General features: G+C 33.6%; 1 protein-coding gene across 3 annotated transcripts in view; it reads left to right on the top strand.

The window, feature by feature from the left end:
• FSTL5 (follistatin like 5) overlaps positions 1-23745 on the top strand; it is a 663363-nt gene that overhangs the window by 425563 nt on the left and 214055 nt on the right. For all 3 annotated transcript variants that reach the window (XM_077752758.1, XM_077752759.1, XM_077752760.1), the window contains exon 6: positions 16755-16921. In XM_077752758.1, the coding sequence (XP_077608884.1) occupies positions 16755-16921 (167 nt within the window). The remainder of the gene's footprint in view (positions 1-16754; positions 16922-23745) is intronic.

The raw sequence follows: 23745 nt of genomic DNA on the forward strand, positions 1-23745 counted from the left end.
ATAATATACTTTATTTTAATTCCTCCTCTAATTTTTTCTAATTTAATAGAAAAATAAAACATTTAAATAGAGTTTGAAAACAAACTCTAATTTCTATGGAAAATGGTATAATTAATATCTCCTGGGAAATGTAGTCCTGTACCAAATCCTTGTTCTCACAAATGAAGATAACAGGGAGAGGAAGATGAAAACAAAACAAAGAAACAATGGTAGAAAAGTTAAAGCTCCTCTTGCTTCACCTCAACTGATTGAGAGTAGCTCTTCATTAAGCAGATTAAATAATGAGTCTTAGTGTAAACCTCAGTGGTCCTAAAGCTGAATAGGGGGTGTAAGGGATGTTCTGGGAGGGACAGATAATAGCTTGGCATTGCGACAATATGCACACAGATGGCTATGTGGTCCAAATGCTGATCTAATTAAGTAGACTCAGCTCAGAACATGATGTGACAAGCAAAATGTATGTCATTGGATCTAGCCTCATGTTCAAATCTGTTTAATTTGAATCTTAAAGCTCTGGGTACCTAAAATGAAGTCTGGGTTATATTTGTTGTTAAGATGTTATTATTTTCTTCCATAAAACAGTATTTATGTAAAGGAAAGTTTTTAAGTTAAAATTGCGTATTTAATTATTCTTAGTATATAGTGGACATAATTTTATATCATGTAATTATGTTTTGATTCAAAACTAACTAGAAGAATATAATTAGGAATAACAATGTAAATATCTAAGCCTTGGTGAAATATTATTTTGTACTTCCTGGAATATAAGCTCTGAGAAGACAAGACCATTTCTGTCTGTTTCAAAAATGCATTCCTCACACTAAAAGAGTATTCAGCACATAGTATTGCCTAATAACTCTTGTCGATGAAGGAATAAAGACAGCATATTGGTTTGTTATTTTTATTTTCTCAGTGAATGAATGTTGATACCAAACTTCACCTAACTCATTTAGGTTATTTTCTATGTATTTAATAAATATATATTAATAATTACACTATATACCAGCAGAGTCCTTTTCAGTGAGTCCCATTTTCTTGCATTTAATTAATTTCTACACTTGTATTCTATTCTATATTTGTCCCCTTTTCCCAATGCTAGAATCAATGTAACATAATGGTAACTAGTACACGTTCCTGGAGCTGAGAGTGGGATTGCTAGGTTCAACTCAGCTCTACCACTTATGAGCTATATAACCAAGACTAGTTAACACAATTGTTCTCTGTGTTTGTGTTCCTAACTTCCAAAATGGAATGATAATTCTAACACATGTAATTTTTAAGGATTCCACAAATAAAAACTAGTAAAGTATGGAAAACAGTAATTAGCACATAGTTAATGCTCAATGAATATTACCAAATTTTGTCAGTTGTGAAAATCATGTTTCACTGAAATTCTTTATTCCCACATATTAACATCCAATGCTTTTGTATGCTTCCTTTTATTTTCCCTTATTTCAATGTTATGCTGTAAGTTTTCAAATTTTGTATCATCTTTGCTCCACTATTTATAACTGTGCAACCTTGAAAAATTAGTTAACATCTCTAAGATCAAATGCCCCATCAGTAAAATGAAAATAGTAACACTACTTCAATATTAATTGAATGTTTAATACTAAGGTAAAGAGTTAAGAATGTACAGTGTGTACCTAGTATTGAATAACTTCTAGCTATTAAAATTATTGTTGTTTAAAACTTTTTTTTTGTTTTATTTATTTCTGAGAGAGAGAGAGAGGCAGCATGAACAGGGGAGGGTCACAGAGAGAGGGAGATACAGAATCTGAAACAGGCTCCAGGCTCTGAGCTGGCTGTCAGCACAGAGCCCGATGCAGGGCTCAAACCCACGAACTGTGAGATCATGACCTGAGTGGAAGTTGGACGCTTAACTGACTGAGCCACGCAGGTGTCCTTATTGTTGTTGTTTTACAAATTATCATTGTTTGCTAAAAATGAAATCTGAGTATATGGATAAAATGGTGATAATCCTCTTCATCTACTGCAAGACATATTTCATTTAGTTTTCACTTTTCTGTCGTGTAGCTAAGATTCTCTCCGTTAATAATCCATAGTTAATCTCCAAAAGGTGTTCTCTAACCAATACTCTTTAATTTGTTTCTTTCTCTTGGCATCCCTTCTGTGTATTACATTACATTTATCTAAATTAAATCTCATCCTTTATTGCTGTTTTCCCATTTCTCACTTTTCATTTCTCTGAAACTTTTCTCCACGTTCCACTGGGTTTACAGTTTACTTTGAAAATATATCTGTAGTTTTCATCAATGCATACTCTTCTTTTGTTGATCAAACATAATGATAGAGTCCTCTCTGAATTCTACTTGACTCATTTAATTATTACATTCTCTTTCTATAGTCTCAATGATTTATTTGTGTAATTTATATTATCAGTAGTAGTAGCAATAATGATGAAAACATGACCTGAGAGAATGTGGACCTAAGAAACTACAAAGATTGGTTTACTGTTCTTTCGTTGAATTTCTCTAAGCTCAAATGTATAAGAATTGGGATCAAAGATTTTTGCGAATATTATGTCTTTCTTGATGAGGGAAAACAAAGACAATATATTTATAATTATTCCCTTCACTCCTCTGACAATATGCCTACCTTTACTTAATTTAATTTATTTCTGTGAGGGCAGTTTGTGATTTCTATCCAAGGTCCCATGAGAAAGTGTTAAGAGTCAGAATTCAAATTCAGAATCATACCAGAGAGGAGTTTGTACTTTTCCAATGTGATTTATTCCCTAAAATTGTATTATACAAATTAGTTTGTGTTGACTAATATGCAACATATCAAGGTCATATCACGTATATAATAATAGATTGCATGCTGTAAAGTCTAATATGTATGCAATTGTTCCTTTTCTTAGAAAATATGAATTAATTCATACATATAAAATATATATTAACTTCTAAAGAGTTTATATCAGACGGCATCATTTTAACATAAATTACATCGTGAATCTAGGTTTTGTTTTCTTTTAAAATTTTTCTTAGAAGCACATTAATGTAAGCATTTTGTAGCAATGTGTTAAAATCTGATTATACAGCATGCCTTCAGAGAAAAGAATATATTTTTTTCTTATCTCATGAGAACTACAATATTTGTACTCCTTAAGAAACATACTACATCCAAGTTTATGCTTTCGTGATAAACATATCCTGCTTCTTAAAACCACCAAATTAGAATTTTGATAAATAAAAAATAGATTAAATAAAAGGACTTCATATTTAACTGTGCTAATTATAGAGCTTTACCTTTATGAGCATAAGGGTAATTAGTTAAGAATCTTGGTGTGTTTGTCAGTTGCTCTTTTAACAAAATGGTGACTTTAATGTCTCAATTACCTAATACTTTAACTAAATATCAATTTAGTTAAATTGATAACAGTACTGAGGAAATATTGTGCTCTGTTGTTCATTTGTATTCCAATTGCAAAAATAAATGAAATTGTAATAAATATATATTTAAAAACTATGATGTGACACTTTATAGACCAAGTTCAAAAATAAGTAATACCTATATTAGTTTATCAAATTTTCATGGAGGGAATAACACCAATGAAATTTTCCACATAATTTTAAACTATACATGCCATTACTTTATTACTATCAAGCAATTAAGAAATTGTTTATCATTTGTTGTGTTATTAACTTTTTACTGAAGTGATTAGAAGCATGTCTATACATATGTATAGTGAATTGAAATGTTTATGAAGTGTCTTGCTATATCTATAGTTTTTTGTTTATGCCTCTATTACCATTTGCATGATATTAATTTTGTAAGAGATATCTCAGGTGAGTCAAATCAGAGATTATAAAGCTGAACTCAGATACTAAGCACAGTGCTTCTGTATGAGACAGGGGCTCTGTCTCCTCTCACAAGGGCAGCAATAGTACTAGGCACTAAAGTCCAGAAGAGTTCTCCCAAAGATCAGAAATACATGCATCCCAGGGTTAAACAGAATGGTACATGTCTTGACTAAAATGTTTCTTTATCAAAGTTAATAGTCCCCCTTTGTGCCTCCTGTATATTGATTGCCCTTGTGACCTAATCCAAGTCTGTCTGCCTGATGCACAGCAAAACCATTCACTGAGTCATCAGGGATGCAGCAAGGAAAGTTTATCTGAGAGGCAGCCAAGAGAGGGAGGGCAAAGCTCAAACTTGCCTCCCCGAATAGGAAGAGAGCAAGTTTCTAATAATCGTTAAGGACTGAGATTATATACGTATTGATGAACTTTGACTATTCATGAGGAAAGACGGAGCGAACACATTGGGCAAACATATATACCATATATTTCTTACTGAGAAAATGGTGGCAGAGTTGACAAGGGTTCCTTAGAAGGTTTTCCTTCTCATAAGTACTTCTACTAAGCATTTTGGTGGTTAAAGACACATTTGAATTAAAATGTTCCCTATTAAAATGTAAATTCTCTCTTGGAAATCAGACTTGCTCACAGATTAGTACTGTGAATGACTTACATGGGATAATCAGATTGCTTTCCTTCTGGCTGAGAAATGTGTCCTGAAATTGGTATTTTGATTGCATGTTAAAAAGAGAGAAGAAATGAGCATTGTTCTACACCATAAACTTGGAGAAGTTAGACCCAGTAGGGTGCTACTATCAGGAACTAGGAACTAGGAACATCCGTTTGTGCAGGACAAACTAGACTCACTTTTACGTGATTCTGTTTAAACTCTAAGAGTTGCAATTGTCATAGTTATTACAGAAACTCATCCTTTCGTTATTTACGGAAGCTTTCAAAAAGATCAAAAAATACAATGGTAGTTTACAAATTCACGCATATACATATGGGAACAATTTTCATGTATTCTGTAGGTAATTATTTTATATTTAGTGTTCTGAACTTAGAAAATGAGCAGGCTCCAACAGATCAGTTTGAAATAATGAAAGCATGGTGAGGGGATGTAAAACCAGCGCTATAGTATTTCCATGATGAGGCAATTTTGTATAAAGGGCCAGAGAATAAATACTTAGGCCTCACATACCATAAGGTTTCTGTAATGACTATTCAGCTCTGACTGTAAAACTGAAATCAGTCACAGACAATACAGTAATACATGAATATAGCTGTGTTCCAATACAACTTTATTGACAAAAACAACCAGTGGTCCTGATTTGTGTGTGGGCACCATTTGCCAAGCTCAGGATGATGGGAACATTGAAGAAGGCTCTTATATTGCAGCCTACCTGAGAGAATACTCTAGTTGCAAACATATGGTCATTTGCATGGTGTAAAAAAAAAAAAAAAAAAAAAAAAAAAGGAGGCTAAGAGCTGAGAATTTGTCAGTAAACTTGAAAGTGACAAGGAAAAGAAAGGCCCTCTAGACAGAAATGTCTTTAGAGTTGAAAAGGGCAATTCATTAGCTGATTAGAGCTTGACTGGCTTGAGAATAGTCGATTCCCTTTTTTGTAATTTTCTGTTCATCAATCTTGAGAAGCTTTTGACCTGTGTGTTAGAAGGGAGATTCCCAGGCTCACAGCTGACATTACTTACTAAACCTGATGCTTTCCCAACTGTAAATGAATTAATTGGTATTCCACTATAAACAAAGGTATCCTGTGATTTTGATTAGCTCAGTCAATCCCCAATAGCTTAAGTAATTCTGGATGAATTGTTAAATTTGTTTCTGAATTTGCATAGCTGAGACCCAGTCTTCTGAAGCTATGAAGAGCTGCCAAAATGAACAGCCAATGTTCAGTTCCCCACCTTTCGTGTCTATTCACTGCAACATAATAGGGAGATTCTAACTCTGTAAAACTTCATAGTGTAGACGAATGCCCTGGATCCCAGTTTCAGTTTAATCAGTTAATAGCAGTGTGTTACGGCAAACAACAATCTCCTCCTTTACCTGAATTGTTTTAATTAGGCAAACAATACTAAAATCTTTTTCAGTCTGAAATACTCAAAATCTATATTCCACTGCATGGGGGGAACAGTTCATTCATTTAACTCTGTCGACTGACTATAATCGAAAAAATAGTGAAAAAATTTCAATTTATTAAGTACAGAGCAAATAATGTGTCATTTGATTGACTCCAACATTAACATCCTGGGGTTTCCTTGAGATAAAGTTGAAGGAATGAACACAGGTGAACATTCTATCCTTATATCTGTAATAGCTTTTTAACACACCACTGAACACGCTGTTAACATACAGGAAATGGGTAGTGATTAGTTTATTGCTTTGCCCTGAGTGACAAATGAGGATTCACAGCAAATTCTTCAAGTTAGAGTCTTTCCTTCAGATGTCTACACAATTTCTCCTCATAATTTACTACATTGAATTCCATTTGTAAGAGATTATACTGAAAATTTTAAAAGATTATTAGAGATCATGTATTTATTATTTCATGTATTCAGTACTTTAGGCATTTGGAGAATAATATCAAATTTTCTCAAATCACACATGGTATTTACTCCACAAATTATACAAGAGAAAGGTATTTGATTATGTCAATATTTCAGTATATTTTTCATGACTTTTAAAGGTAGAAGAGTGATTATCATTATGTTCAATACCTTTTTTTAAAAAAACATGCATATTAAGAACATTAAAGGCACTCAGTTTATATGCAGGAGCAGAACTAAAGTAGATCCGGAATTGCCTTGTGGGTCATGAACCTGGGTTTTTCTTCTCATGTATAAGTATTATCTATGAAAATTAAACCAATACAATTTATATAAGCACTGCCTTTTTCAAAGAGATCATAATGTTATATTATTAAATATGGTAAAATGAGGCCTACTTTAACCTACACATACTCGAATAGCTCTTCACTAGTAGTAATAGCTATGGCACATCCAGAATTTACTAAAGACCAGGAACAATGATAAGTATTCTAAAATCTCATATCTTCATAATATTCCTAGTAGTTAGGCACCATCTTTATTGTAGAAATGAAAAAACTGAGAGAGCTTACAGGTCGCCTGAGTGGCTCAGTAGGTTGAGCATCCGACTTCGACTCAGGTCATGATCTCACGGTTCATGGGTTCTAGCCCCACATTGGGGTGTGTGCTGAATGCTTGCTCACAGCCTGGAGCCTGTTTCAGATTTTGTGTCTCCTTCTCTCTCTGCCCCTCCCCCGCTCATACACTGTCTTACTCTGTCTCTCAAAAATAAATAAATGTAAAAAAAAAAAGACAGAAAAAATTGAGAGTTTAAATCACAGAGTTTAAATAGCTTGTCAAAAGTCTTCTGAATATTGTGCATTAGAAATCAAAGGCATCCAAGTCATGTCTCAAATGTGAGTCTTGTTGGTCATGTATTTCATGTTTTTATCCTCTATGCTCTTCAGACTTCATTGTCAGTAGCATGTATCTTTTTAAGATGATTGCTTTGCAAGATATCCAAGAATAGTTTTTCTTCTCTGTAACTGTGACCAAAGACCTGAACTCTTCTCTTTGCATTAGCCCCAACATTAGTGTGTTGGGGAAGTTCATATTTGATCGCCAAATGGCGATGAAATTTCAATGATCTCTTTCTCACATAATAGCATTACAAATGAGGGGAGGGTGGAGAAGAGAGAAAGAAAAAAAAAAGTAGGGTCATAACATCATTAACTCTTAGGGTAGTTGTGAAGATTAAATGAATCAAATCCAGTAAAATCTTGTTTTGTGAGTGTTTGTTCCAGAGACATGCCTGTAATCCAAAGCACTTGTATATCAAAGTGAATTTTCTCAACAAAAAGAATGAAAACTCAGATGATTCATTCCATAAGCCAAAAATATTCATATAAAAATGATAATAAGAGGCACCTGGATGGCTCAGTCAGTTAAGCGTATGACTTCAGCTCAGGTCATGATCTCACAGTTCACAAGTTCAAGCCCCATGTAGGGCTCTGTGCTAACAGCTCAGAATCTGGAGACTGCTTCTAATTCTTTGTCTCCCTCTCTCTATGTCCCTCTCCTATTTGTGCTCTGTCTCTGTCTCTCTCTCTCTCACACACACACAAATAAATAAACATTAAAAATTTTTAAGTTTATAGTACTTAATATAATACAAAATAGCGAAAATACAAAACATAAAGAAAAATAAATTAACCTATGCTTACTTTTGAAACCTTTCATGGCTGGTGTGAGGGAGACAAGAGAGAGGAGGGTTATTGTGTAGGACGACTTTCACTATCACTAATGGAATCCCTGCTATCTATTGGCTCAATGGAATCTTTTTCTGCATGGAAGCCTTTATATACGGTTGCACTTGTTGACTCCAGTACAATATTAATAAACTCTTATTGTAAACACTATTTAATATGACTGGTGATAAGTCAGTGGAGGAAGGGTCTATATCTGCAGGCAGCATGACTAGAAAGAAGCAAAACATTCCTAAGCTTACTCTTGTGTGGAAAAGCAAGGGACTGTCCATAGGTGCTTTGAAGTGACGAAAAATACACTAATGCCTGTTGTGGGCACCCTCCAATGTTCTGAAAAATTACTGATTTCTGCCAAACACTGCGACCTGAGACAGAGAATCTAAGCATGGAAGACAATCAGCCACAATCCTGCAGTGAGAGAGAGAGAGAGAAAGAAAGAGAGAGAGAGAGAATGATTGTCTCAGCTTTGATCATGTGACATTCGGTGTCACATATTACTTGGATTGCAAGACATTGCTTGCTTATCATGTTAAAATATATTAGTAATATTTGCTCATCTCACAGAATACTAGCAAAAGAAGTTATAGTCCAAGGTTTTATTGTACTTAGAACAGTGTCTCACAAATAGTAAGTGTTGAATAAATGCTGACAGCTACTTTTTATTTTTTACCCTAGTCCTCCAAGGAGCACTCACTGGTAAAGAGATTTTAAACTTGATATAATATGGCTTGAAATATCAATACCTTATTATCCAGCTTCTATACCTATGATGTTAAAATCATCCAGGTGTCTCTACCTTTGAAGTTTTCCAAATTATAATATTAACATTAACTTGATTACTTTGGGTAATCATTCAATTCTCTGTTGGATACAATTTGTGTTAGGTCAAATTTCTAAGCAAAATTATTCCTCACAAAAAAGAATTATTTCCCAAATTGTTAGTGTCATACATATCACTGAATGAATAGGCTTATTCTTCACATATTTCAGTTTAAAATTGAACTCTATATAATTTATTTCAAAGAGAGAAATTAAATATAATTGAAGAGAAAGTTTGAATGATAATTGTACTACATTTATAAGATCATGGAAGGAATGTCAAAATCATGAGTATAAAAATGTGACTTACTATTATAACACATAAGATGTCTTGGAGTGTTATCAAAATACATGCCTGTCTATAATTCTGTATTGTTCTTATTACAGACTTATAAAGAGATTAAAAAATGAAATTCCAATTTTGTACAAGAAAGTTTGCTTCATTGTTGTATAGAAAATCTCTATTGAAAAGTCTTTTTTAAGTATCTTCCCATAACTTTTAAATCCCTCCAATGACACAGAAAGAAATAACCTTTTTATTTTAACTAACTGCTATATACTTTATTTATGCTTCTGATTATAACTCCTTCTGGTTTCTTACAATTTGTGGCAGAAATTATTCCATTTTCACTTGTAGTCTCAGAATTTTCCTCTCTACTAATTATTTTCCTTCAGGAATAAACTCAGGATTTTTTTTTAATACTACTCATTACCAGACTCTTCTCTTCCAAATTAGAAACTATAGTTTCTTATACCATATATATATCTGTGTGTGTATGTGTATGTGTGTGTGTGTGTGCGCGCGCGCGCGAGTGTGAGTTCAAGGAATATAAGAATTTATGTTGTTTCATATTTTTTCTGACACTTGCTATCCTTAGACTTTATAATTTATGCCAGTGTGAAAGTTTTGGCTTAAACTGGCATTTCCCTGATTAAACATATTGTTAAATACTTTTTAGATTTTCCTTATGAATTAGCCATATGGATTAACTAATTCATAGAGTATTTGTTCAAGTCTTTGCTTGGTGGTTCTTTGAAGTTTGTCTTTTACTTATTCATTTTTAGGTGATCTTTGTTAATTCTATGTATGCCTTTGTTTTGTGGATGACAAGCATATTTTCCTGTTTGGTGGCTTACATTTTTGGTCTCTTAAAAGTACATTTTGAGTAATAGGTTATCTAAATTATAATGTGGTTCAATTTATGAATCATCTCCTTTGTGGTGAGTTTGTTGTTGTTATTGTTTTTGGGTTTTGTTTTGTTTTGTTTTATTTTCTGTGCTTTATAAAGCCTTTCTTTACCCCAGGGGCATTCTTGAAGTATCAGGCTTAATGTTAAACTTTAATAGTTACATTTAAACACCTTCTTTGCTCTGTTTTCCTTCTTTGAGACTCCCTCTAGAAGCATTTTCTTTTGCCAGAAGAATGTCCTGCAGAATTTACCTTAACAAGTTTACTAGAGATCAAGGTTCTCATTGTTTCTAAAAATGTATTTATTTTATTTATTTGTATGTGTAAAATATTGGTTGATTTTATTTTGTTTTATCATCTGTAAAATATCATCCCACTAGCTTCTTGTTCCTGTTTTTTGCTGACGATAACAATTACTTTTGTATTTTGCTTACTGTGAAGGCAATTTGTTATTTTTATTTGCAGAATCTTAAGAATTTTCTTTTTCTTTGACTTTTTTAAAATTTCTACTAAGTAAGTGTAGATTATTCTAGTTTTTCATTTGCTTTGCTTGACATTTGATGATCTTCATTCTGTTGATTGGTATCTTTCAGTGTAAAATCCTCAGGTACTATTTCTTCAAATATGTATTACTTCTATTTTATTTTCTTTGCTTTCTCCTCCGGGGGTTCCACATAAACCTATGTTTGTTACCCTGGCCCATATTATCAAATCTTTATCTTTTTGCTTTTCATTCTGTAATGTTTCTTTTAATCTCTTCCCTAGTTTACCAATTCTCTTTTCTGCTGTGTCTAATCTATTCTTAAGTACATCAATTTAATTCTTAATTTCAGTTATTACATTTTCTACTTATGTAATTTCTACTTGGCTCTTCCATGAATTTATAATGTTTATTGATTGCATGCTTAAAGTCTTTGTCAAATTTCCTAACCTGATATCATTTTCATAAACAATACATTTTATATTCCTGGTGGGCTTGTTACTACTGTATAGTTTTTCTGCTTATTCTCATTATGTTGTCTTCTCTCTGTGTACGCCATGTTTATTGGGCATTATTTTCAGAATTGCTTATAATAATGCTTAGACGACTAGGATGATATTATTTTACAATAGAGGGGAAGATTTTATACTTTATGAGACACCTAGATGAAAGTGAGCTGTAGTCCATACTGTTCACTTGCAGAGTAAGACATCGCCAAGTTCAAGCACAAAGAGGATCTAGTCCATTATTGCACTATTCTATATGCCTGGAGGAACAAAAGCCATCAAAAGGCATTTAAGCCTCAGTCATGTTCTCAAGATGGAAACATTCCTGAAGGAATGTGTGAACTCAAGGTGCAATCTTATCTCTCAAAGTTACAGTTCTCTTCAAGGCATAGATTGAGCAATTTCTCAATGTCTTGTTATCTCTTTCATGAGATAAAAATAAGAAAGAATGAGAAAGAGTATGGCTCTCATACAGTTTTTTAAAATTTGTATTTATTCCAGGATTGTTTGTTTGTTGTTATGTTACTTCTTCAGTAAAAGAGTTAGTCCAAATTATCCAATCCATTGTTACCAAAGGAAAATTTCTAGATCTCTTATTAAATTTATTTTATTTTATTTTTGTGATGCATATTCTGATATACGCATACAATAGTTTAGAGATAAGCCATTAGTATTCTAAAAATTCCAGACATTTTACTATAGTAAATTAGTGTATATCTTCACATGTCTAAATTAGGTAAGAATTAATATTTATTTTGAAATTACCTATTTCTTGACAAAAGATAGCATCAGAAGTTTCTAGTTAGGTAAGGAATGTGTCATTCAGTAAGTGTGGTTTTATTATGAGAATGATTAATTATTCCACTTAGGATTTCTATGTGTCTTTTATTGCATGATGCATTTCTGAATTACTTTATCTTATCTGTTTTTAATTAGTAATTACTTTTAATGGAGGAGAGAAGGAAAAAACACATGTAATTTGAAAATGTTACCAATAAAATTTCTTCTATGTTTCATTCCTGTAACAGTAATTATATGCATAATCAGGGCAATAAGACTATGAAACAGTATTAAAATATTCAACATAAGTGTGTACTTAGGAACTTGGAAAGAACAGAATCCTGTTTATGATAAATTACATTTTTCTTATGATTTTCAAAGAATTGATTTTTAAATCAATTTTTAAATCAAAGTTACTAAAATCATCTTTTTAATTGGTGTTTCCCTAATGTTCATAATATTTTATTCCTTTCTTTGTACTATTTTGAGGACACATACTATTGTCACTAATGTTCCTATTGCTATTTATCACCTAGTCGCTATCAGAATAAATGCTTTATAAATACTAACCTGCTGTGATTGAAGTTGTATTCAACTGTACTTGTCTCTTTTTGGCTTCAGGTTCCACTAGAATAGATAGTTTTTCATTCCTTTGAAAGCAAACTCTTAATATTCCTGTAAGTCTAGTTATGAAAATGGGAAAGTGCAGAGGAGAGACAATTTTGCTTTCCACTTCCTTTTCCCAAGTAAGAAAAGCTGATCTAGAAAGGGCATTAATAGTCTTCATAAGATGAGATTAGAGGAAACGCCATGGTTGGAGCTCTGATTTCTTCCCTTGAATACTTGAGAAGTCCTCCAACGGGAGACAAAGTGCATGGATGAAAAGAAGTGGTGAACTGTTTCAAAAAACTTAATACCATCTGTTAACTTAGGTTGTATGTGTTTATCTTTGTTCAAGATATCAGCTGACTCTGATACCAGGTGATACATGATTTTTTCAAAGGTTTTTCTATGTGTGTTGTCACTGGAGCTAAAACCATGGAGGCGGGTACAAAAATAGTAGATCTTATTTTTGACAAAGCAGTTGTCTACACATTACTAGCACAAGCTCTTTGTGGAGAGAATGCTATAGCATGAAATATACTCTCATTAATGTATATCTATAAAAATATAGATTGATCCTAATTAATGAAGAATTAAAGTTTCAATATTTTTTCCTTAGAGCTAATTTCTGAACTAAGAACTTTGAACACTACATATCCACAAACACTCAGAGACAACCAACCTGTACTAAGAGCTCTTGAAATAAATTTTAAAATGGCTTACAGATTGATTCATAGTAATTGTTTTGGGTCATTAATCCAGACATATCACCATTTATTTATAAAACATGAATCTGATATGCTTTGTATGTATTTTCTTTACCATTAAAGCAGGTTTGATGAAATTTAGAACATAAGAATAATGGGGTGCCTGGGTGGCTCAGTCGGTTAAGCATCCGATTTCAGTTCAGGTCATGATCTCAGGGTTCATGGGTTCGTGGGTTCGAGCCCCACGTCCAGCTCTGTGCTGATAGCTAGCTCAGAGCCTGGAGCCTGCTTCAAATTCTGTATCTTCCCCTCTCTGACTCTCCCCTGCTCACACTGTTAGTCTTTCTCTCTCAGAAATAAATAAAACATTAAAAAAATTTAGAATATAAGAATAAAAATGTTTAATGTTAGTGACTTTGTGATATTAAATTTTTGCTTGTTAATAGCCATCAGGAAGAGTAGTAAAATAAGCAAGACGGTTTTGTATGTAAAAGAAATCTTGTTGCTATAAATATTTAAGCACAGAACCACTTGATTTTGAGAAGTAGCAATTGAACATAATTGGCTTGGTGTATGTAGTTCTTTATGATATATTAAAAAGCAGAGAAATGTATATGCAACATGAAATATGCAGGAAAAATTCTAAACAGTTTTCAAAATATATATCATTATTTAATAATACATATTATTGAGATAGCTTTAAAAATCATTTTATTTTGTTTAAAAAAATTTACGTTTATTCATTTTTTGAGTGACAGACAGAGCATGAGTGGGGGAGGGGCAGAGAGCGAGGGAGACACAGAATACGAAGCAGGCTCCAGGCTCTGAGCTGACAGCATAGAGCCTGATGCAGAGCTTGAACTCACTGGTGGTGAGATCATGACCTGTGCCGAAGTTGGATGCTTAACTGACTGAGCCACCCAGGCACTCCTTAAAAATTATTTTAAAATGTAATCTCCGAATTAAAGAAAAAGTTTTTACTGTGCATGTTAATATGCCCTGAGTGAATAGTAATTCTTGTTTCTCATTATGCATCCTCTAAAAAGATTACATTTTAGAAAGATGTCCCACATTGTTATGCCAAATCTTTGCATTTACTCTAACATGTTCATATCATCTAATTAGCATTGTTAATGCCTAATTACCAAAAGCACAACAAATTTGAATGGCCAGGGATCTAAACCAGATGATGGAGGTTAGTGAAGAGATTCCAAGATGAGTTAGTAGCAATTGTATTGCTAAATGTCAGAATAGCCAACGCTAACATGCTGATTTTAGAACCAGATGTCCCCATTGAGAAACCAGAAGCTGGAATGCAGAGATGTTATAGAAAATTGTAAATAACCCTTATGATACTCTCATGATGAGTTTACTCTTATAATTCTCTTTTTCTATAAGTTTGCCATATTAAAAAAACTAAAGAGCACCGTGTCTACAAATTTCAAATGTTTCCTATGCCTAATTGGTCAAACATATTTCTTTTAGTGATTTTATATAAATAAATAAATTAATAAATAATAACAGAACAAGTATTAAAGAGATTAAGCATATTGCCTATGTTCTTATTACTCAGGAAACATTGAAATAAAATGTGAGTACAGATAAATGTCATTAGGCAGCATTAGGCTGCCAATACAAATGACTGAGTAAGTTGCTTGTTACCCATTTCTATCATTTCTTTAAGTGATGTAATGACAAATAGAATAAACTTGGGCTGAGTCTCTCATATAGGGTTTTTCAATTTCAAAAGGACATCTACCCCCTTCTTTGACAACAGAAAATGCTGTTGAGTTAAGTAATTAAGGCCTTTACATTTAGAAACTAGATTTTATATAATGATGTAAGGATCAGTTTATTTCACTTATTTTCATTAATGGTGTGGCAGACAGTGGTTCATGACAACACAGATCATTTAACATTTATATATACCATGTGCGTGTGGGGAATTGATTTAATCCTGGTCTTACAATGCAAAAATGTATGCCATTTTTGACATTGCTATTTGTGCTTGTACTAAAAAATAAAGTGCGTATCACATAGTTACATTACTTTTTTAAAAAAAAATTATTTCTGAGAGAGAGAGAGAGAGAGAGACTGTGTAAGCAGGGGAGGGTCAGAGACAGAGGGAGACAAAGAATCCTAAGTAGGCTCCAAGCTCTGAGCTGGCTGTCAGTACAGAGCCCGACGTGGGGCTCGAATCCACGAACCGTGAGATCATGACCTGAGCGGAAGTTGGACGCTTAACTGACTGAGCCACCAGGCGCTCCTGGTTACATTCCTTAAAATGTTTTTGACTGGCATTTCCCTTCCTTCTCAAGAGAATATGTGATTCAGAAAGAGAGAAGAAGAAAGAATGGTGAAAGGAAACAAGAGCGGTTTGTGGAGGAAACAGCAAGGAGAGCACCTGATCATATTTATTGCAAATTAAAAGCCATCACTTTCTCTACCCAATGCCCCCATGAAAAGTATCATCATTTGCAACAAAGGAACAAAAGATAATCACTGTCCCTCCCCACAACACCCCCATAGAAATTTCAGTTCAGAATTGCGATTTGTGGTATTTCTAACCTCGCTAAAATTGAGCAAAGTCAAAATGCAAGACTCAGTCATAGCATAGAAAAGATAGTGCCTGTGAATGTCAGTTGAAAAAACTAAAGGGCAGCTTTCACACGGATGAAAACTGGTAAGCTTATCCAGTCATCTCTCATGGTAATTGACAAGGACAGAGTTGTTAATTCCTATAATTGGTAAAGATTGTCTGAAAGTAGAAATGGAAAGCCCGATCCAAATTACAAATTATATTTACTGTTATTATTATGTTGTATATATTATATTTTAATATATTATATTATATTTATTATATTAATTCGGCACAGTTATTAGGAGAAATGTGTTGGATCATTAAAAATATTATATTTAACTTTAAAATTTAAGGACCAGGAAGCCAGCGTACTCTACCAACATTGATGGATAAAGGCAACTGACAGAATTTCACTTAATTGCTGTTTGCTTGGTGAACTTCACTTTTTCCTCCTTCAACTTCCCAAATAAATCTTACTCCTTTAGAGTCAATTTATGTTTCCCAGCATAATGATGCATTTTACCCATTCAGCTATGCTAGTGTTCTCTGAAGCCGGCCAGCAATGATCTCACCTCACCTACAATATAAATCTATCAGTGAATAAACAACATCATTTTTATTTCAATGCCGATGACACACTACATGTCGATTTGGCAGTTAAATAATTTATCTCTCTTTTGGGTGCAATCTGCCAGGCTTATTATAACTCTACTTCTGATATTCATTTCACGTTTAATAGTTCTTTGCCTCATGAGGATGCTTGTCAATCAATTAAATTGAAATGTCATTCTGACCTTTTATTGGAAACAATTTACTCTTTTTTTCGTTTCATCACAAGCTTTTTTCCAGTTTATTCAAACTAAAAGCCTTAATTACTAGTATTCAGAAACTTTATAGTAATTAACCTTATAAAACTACATGCTTGTCAACATTACTGACACTTTATCTTTACAGAGGTTATCCAGTTGAGTCTGCCTGAAGATCAGAAACTAAGCACCACAGCAGCAACCGTGGGACAAAGTGCTGTTCTGAGCTGTGCCATTCAGGGGGCCCTGAGACCCCCCATCATCTGGAAAAGGAACAATATTATTCTAAATAATTTAGACTTGGAAGACATCAATGTGAGTACAATAATAGGTGTACCTTTATCATTTGTATATTTCATGTGATATACTCTAGACCTTGTAAAATCTGAGAAGCTTAATGAATATTGGGTGTAGAGTAGAAGAGAATTATTGGAACATTATCATATCTACATTACTGACTGGGACGTGTACTATAGATCATATGAAATTATCCAAATCACTTGTGTAGGTGTGGTAAGCGGGTTATGTAGCACTGTGTTGGTGGGATCATATCAACTTAAACCAATAATGTCTGCCTGTCAGAATTTCTACAATTATCAACAATGAATCTTTCTGTATTTGCTATTACAGTTAAGCAGCCACCTTTAGCTTGTGAAGTGTTAAATTGGGTAAAGGCAGTTTTTTCATCAAATACTTCATAATGTATTAGAAATAATAAACATCAATCAAGCAAGAAATGGTTTATTTTTCTAGAATGAAATTGGAATATATTTCTCCACTCAGGTTTTCTCCTAGAAGTTCGGAATCTAAACTCAATTTGAAAGGGTACTGCTTTGAAAATGAAACAGATATAGAACAAACTTCAGGGTATTCATCGGTTTCTTCCATACAATGTGTTCCAAGGGAGGATTAAAATGTATACATCATCCTAGATGATGAAAAAAAGTAAAAATTGTGCATTATGGGATGCCCATGGAAATGATGTAGGGCAATCTTTTGTCTTAGTGATTTGGGAATTTTATGATCTCTTTGCACATAAATTTTAGTTATTTTTTTATTATTGCTCAGGAAAGCCATCACCTATTCACTCATTCTTTATTGCTTCATAAAGAACACAGATCCAAAAGAGTCACTTCTATATGTTACATCTTACTAACATTCTTGTTTAATGTCCTCAAATAAATCAAAAGAGAAGTCTTCTAATTTAATTTAATATTTTTTTTCTAAATTTGCTTACATCTGTGAAATTTCTTGAGAGATTATGTGGGGAATAATATTTAATTCTTAAGATATTATGAACACTGCATTAGAACAGCTGTAATCTCAGGAGCTTTCAACAGTCTTTGAGAGATATGTCCTTAGATAAAGCCACCTTGGGTTTGCTTTATATGTTGTTATGTCTACATTTTATCTTTTATTTTCTATCTTCATTCTTACTATCATGTTTTCCACTGTTATTTCCAGAGACGCTTATATTCTATGGTGCTGTGGTTTGAATACCTCAAAATAAGCTCGTTTGAATTATTTCAAGAATAAGAAAGGGCATGCTATGAATAATACTCTTTGGAAAAATGGCACATTTTTGTGCATATATCTTGTAAATTATTTTTTAAAAAAATTTTATGTCTTTATTTTATTTTGAGAGACAGAGACAGAGTGAGCAGGAGAGGGGCAGAGAGAGAGGAAGACACAGAATCTGAAGCAGGCTCCAGGCTCTGAGCTGTCAGCACAGAGCCCTACACGGGGGTTGAACCTACATACTGTGAGATCATGACCTGAGTCAAAGTCAGATACTTAACCAACTGAGCCACTGAGGTTCCCCTCTTGTAAATTATTTTACTAACTTCCTAATTTTTGACTCTGTTCTAAAAGCTTGAAATCTCTTGAAAAATGATTATAGATAAGTTAATTGTCTAAAATATATGTAAGCATTAGATAAATTCTGAAATCAATAAATTGATTTTTATTGGACAAAGTTATTTTGGTTACATTTCATAAAGCAGGTAAATTTTGAGGATTTAAAAAACATTTTCAAGAGTTGGAGAGTTTCAGTTTCATTATGAGTCATATTTAAATAAGTTGAACAAGGATTCATAATCTATAGTATACACATAACTACAGTGTTCCAAATAAAACTGCAAGGATATCTTTGAAAGGGATATTTATTTAATTTCCCAATATACTACTGGCATTCTCATTTAAATGCATTTACCAGTATAACTAAAATAAAGCAGTTATAAAATATTACTTACTGTGTTTTGTTTTATACTTATTCTTGCTTAAAGTCTGCTAAAATACAGACCACACCATGTAAATAAACAACCTACCTTCTCTCTCTCTCTTTCTCTCTCTGTTTATCTATCCATTTATCAAATAAACTAGTTTAACTATTATTTAATAAACATACTATAATACATATACTATGCTATAATATATGATTGACTATATGATAGTTTATTTTATATTCAGTCATATATTTTAAAACTATATAGTTTATTAACTATAGTAAAGTATAAACTATATACAGATGGATAGAAATAGAGAGAGAGAGAGAGATACACAGAGAGAGAGTCAGTACTCTGTCTGTGTCTAGTGGACACTGACATGTATTCTGATTACTCAACATCTTTTGAACAAACCTTCAAATATTTTGTCAATGCTTGTATTTTTTGCTTCCACAAGGTGGAAACCAAAGTCTTACTTAATTAGCCTTCTTTGAGGTTAGGGAGCAGATATGTAAATAAAGCTCTAACAAAAAGACTGCTAAAGGCTACATTTCATAAGCAAGAACAGGGAATTACAGGTGCTTTACAGAATTCACTCTCCCATCCATCCTTCCTTGTAAGTGCTGCAGCAGCAGATTCTACTTGCCAACACATCAATGGTAAAAGTTCTGGAGTTGGTCAATGTTTAGGTTCCTCTGTGTTTTCATTGGGCAGTCTCAACATATGGCTTGTGCATTTTTCCTCGTTTTTCATTCCATTAGGATATGAGTTCTGGATATTCTATGACCTTCCTAATATTTTCATTATGTGTCTTTCTTGCTTAAAACTCACTAGAATGGGTTCTATTGTTTGCCTCTAAGAATGTTGTTTAATTTTTGGGTTTTACTGTGTTAAGAAACATCTATAAATTATATCTTGTTTTTTTAAAGTTTATTTATTTTGAGAAAGAGAGAGAGACAGAGAGATCAGGGGGAGGGGCAGATTGAGAGATAGAGAGAATATCCCAACCAGGCCCTGCCACTGTCAGAGCAGAGCCTGAGGCAGGGCTCAAATTTATGAACTGAGGAGATCTTGACCTGAGCCCAGATCAAGAGTTGGGGGCTTAACCAACTGAGCTACTGAGGTATCCCTATAATTGTATCCTCTTAATATGTATATTTCATCATTAGATACAGATTTTGGATGTGTTTAAAGACTAAAATGACCTCACTATTCATTGTTTGTAAGCAAAGAGAACTTCAGAACTTTCAGATATGAGTCAGTTTTATACCCAATTAGTGTATATTTATTTCCACAAAAGTGGGTTTAATTTGAATTAAATTGTGGAAGGTTAAAATTATAACCACTGATTCAGTGACAGTTTTCAAAATTCTTTCTTATTATTTAACATATATCAGGTAGGATTTAATATATACTTACCTAGACAATACATACATACTTTGTGATTGCAAAAGACTAAAATAACATAGACATATTTTTAAAGCATAACTCCCCCTCATTTTTATTTCCACTTACTCTCATTTTTAAGAGCAGAAGAAATCCTGTGAGATTGCTTTTAATCTCTCTTCCATGCACTGCAAATGTAATTTTATTTTTTTAGTAAGATAGATTCATATTAATGCTAATTATGTCACTACTTTATTATCTTATTAGCCCTAAAGACAACTCCATGGAGCGGGGAATCGTATCCTCATTTACATATGTGGGGACTTATGCTAGAAAGTTGTTCACCCAAGGTTGCTGAGCTAATAAATGGTACAGCTGGAATGTTTATATGGCCTGATTGACTCCTGTTCTTGAGCTCAACCACCTCATGGAAGTGAGACAGTCTGTCATTTCCCGCTACCCTTTGCAAAATGTATCCCAAATAATTCTGGCCTTTATACATTACTAATAGATTTTATATCCTCCGTTATTATGTGTGGGACTGATTGATATTCAGTTAATGTTAGAAGCTTTCAATTTGCCTGTCTTCTGTGTTGTATCAAATGAATAAAAGAACATCACTGAACTATTAGAGGTAATGACAGTGGCTTGCAACATAGGCTGGGAATTCAGACTGTCTGAATTCCAGTTAATACTCAATTTCTTGGGAATGATGTGCCCTCAAGTTATTCAACCTGCCTATGCCCAGCTTCCTTATCTGTAAGTTAACAGTAGAGTGAATTCATTTTTGTACAAGAGCTAATGAGATAAAGCATTTTAAAACTGATACAACTGTATGAATCATATTGTAAATGTTCAGTTAAACTAAGTTCTTTGCTTTTTCTTCTCTCTTCTCCTCCTCCTCCTCCCAACCTCTTCCTCTTACTTCTCTTCTTCCTAATATATGTTTCAACAGCACAGAAACAGTCAACCTGCCTAAAACCATAGGAATTCTATGCTAGGAAGCATACAGCAATAAGAGAGTTTGGAAACTCACAGGAAGTGCCCCCACCAAATTTGTTCCAATTATAGTTACTGACACTGGAAATTTTTTTTCTATTCAATGCAGCATTAGAAATCAAGTTGATCTAACTTCCTATTAGCAATCTTGTATTAATCCCTGCTCTAAAGATATGCTATTAAATTCACTCAGGGGGCATCTGGGTGGCTTAATGGGTTAAGTGTCTGACTTCAGCTCAGGTCATGATCTCACAGCCCATTGAGTTCAAGTCCCACTTCAGGCTCTGTGCTGAAAGCTCAGAGCCTGGAGCCTGCTTCAGATTCTGTGTCTCCCTTTCTCTCTGCCCCTCCTCCACTCATTCTCTCTCTCTCTCTCTCTCTCTTTCTCTCTCTCTCACCCTCTCTCTCTCTTAAAAATAAATAAAAACATTATTTTTTAATTCACTCAGCTACTATATATTCATATTTTTCCTTAGTGTCTGTGTCCTCAATCCTCTACCTAAATACCTGCAATAGATCATTGGTTTATTTTCATCATTCTGTTTTGGATGGAACTTGGAATGCAAACTACATTTCTGGCATTATTGTGATTGAACCTGAGTCCTATTGCTGGTCTGATGAGCCATGAGCAGGGATGCAGATGGGGAGCTAGGAGGTACCGAGCATGACTCTCCTGTTCACCCTGCTTCTCTTGAGTCTGTTCCTGGATTCCAGCCCTAGTTTTGCCATTTCTTAGCTATGTAATCACAACGAATTAATTGAATCTGTTTAAGTTACAGTCTCTTCATCTAAACAAGGAGACTGTCATAAAATTCAGTGACACATACCAACTTGAACATAAAATGAGTTATTTATTTTAACACTATCAGTAGCTAGATTCAATTGATCATGTTTAATAACAAATGTAAAGCCCCATGAAAATATTATTTCAAAATATATTATTATGACATAGAACAACTTTAAAAGTAGACTTACTAGATAAAATACTGAACTCACAGATACATTTGAATTTCAGATATGCAATACATATTTTTTTCACCATAGGTATGTACCAAATGTTCAATGAGATATACTTACACAAGAATCACTTCTTGTCTGTCTGAAATTCAACTTTAATTAGGTGCTGCATTTTATTTGCTATGTCTGGCACTCTATTTACATAAAGTCAGATTGCCTTGAATACTGCATGAAAACATTTTCTTACAAATGGTACTGTGGCTTATTTCACTAAAAGTTTGAACTGTCAAAAGTTCATATGAATTTAATACATTGGCTTTGTAGATTCTGTATTGCTTTGCCATATTAACATTCATTCTGTGACTTTTGTTTCTTTTTCATCTATCTAATCTGTTAATAATTGTGTCTGGCACTAAGAAGAGATGAGGAAAAATAGTGGATTAAATGCACAGGAATTTATTCTTTCATAAAATATACTGTCCATAGCTGGTGGGATTGCTCCATGAGGCATCTGGATCTCAATCTTCTATCTTCTTTTCTGACATTCCAAGAGCACGGTCTTATCCTCAAGGTCGTCTTAGGGGTCGAGAAGGCTGTTGGAACTCCACTCACCAATCTGTATTCCATCATTCTGTAATCCAGACCCACAACTGTACAAAGCAGGTAAAACATGAAGAAACTTATTCCTGGAAGTCCCACGACTGTTTATGGGTCACCGATGTGCAATAACTGGCATAACTATACTAAGGAGACTGGTAAATACCGTCATTTAGCTAGGCATACTGCTCAGCCTTCTGTTACAAAAGAGGAACAAGAGAGCAATCTCCACTTCTCTACCCAAGGCCTTCTAAGAGGTTATAAGCTGTTCTACTTTTTTCTTTACACTCTTGTTTTGTTTTGTTTTTCTGCATTAATTAAATGTGATTATTCATCTGAACTCCAGTCTGAGCACCACTGCACACCAACCTTGTTCCTTTGGTAGTTTCATCAGTACTGATGACTTTATTTCCTTGATTGATTTTGCTCTTATAGGCCTCTCCTTAAATATTGCACTATGTTTGGGGTGCCTGGGTGGCTCAATTGGTTAAATGTCCAACTTCAGCTCAGGTCATGATCACACGGTTTGTGAGTACCAGTCCTGCACTGGGCTCTGTGCTAACAGCTCAGGGCCTGGAGCCTATTTCAGATTCTGTGTCTCTCTCTCTGCCCCTCCCCTGCTCACATTCTGTCTCTCTCTATCTCTCAAAAAATAAATAAACATTAAAATTTAAAAAAAAATTCCAATAAATTGTGTTCATTTATTATGCATGCAGTCTGATGATTTTTTTTCCTGATCATTCTTAAGACAGCTCTATCCCTGCAGCTTATTTGAAGCAATTCTCACCATGTACTATTAACATCCATTTAAAGCAAAGCATTCTCTTGACAAAAAGATAAGGCACTATTGGACAATTGAAATAATCTCTTTAATTCAAATCAGGATCCAGTTGCAGGTGTGGGCAGTTAGGATCTGATGATTTTTTGTTGTTTTTTATGGTTTTTTTTTTGTTGTTGTTGGTTTCTAAGTACTAC

The sequence above is a fragment of the Crocuta crocuta genome, unplaced genomic scaffold (genome assembly GCF_008692635.1).
Source record: "Crocuta crocuta isolate KB4526 unplaced genomic scaffold, BGI_CrCroc_1.0 scaffold346, whole genome shotgun sequence".
Taxonomy (NCBI): domain Eukaryota; kingdom Metazoa; phylum Chordata; class Mammalia; order Carnivora; family Hyaenidae; genus Crocuta; species Crocuta crocuta.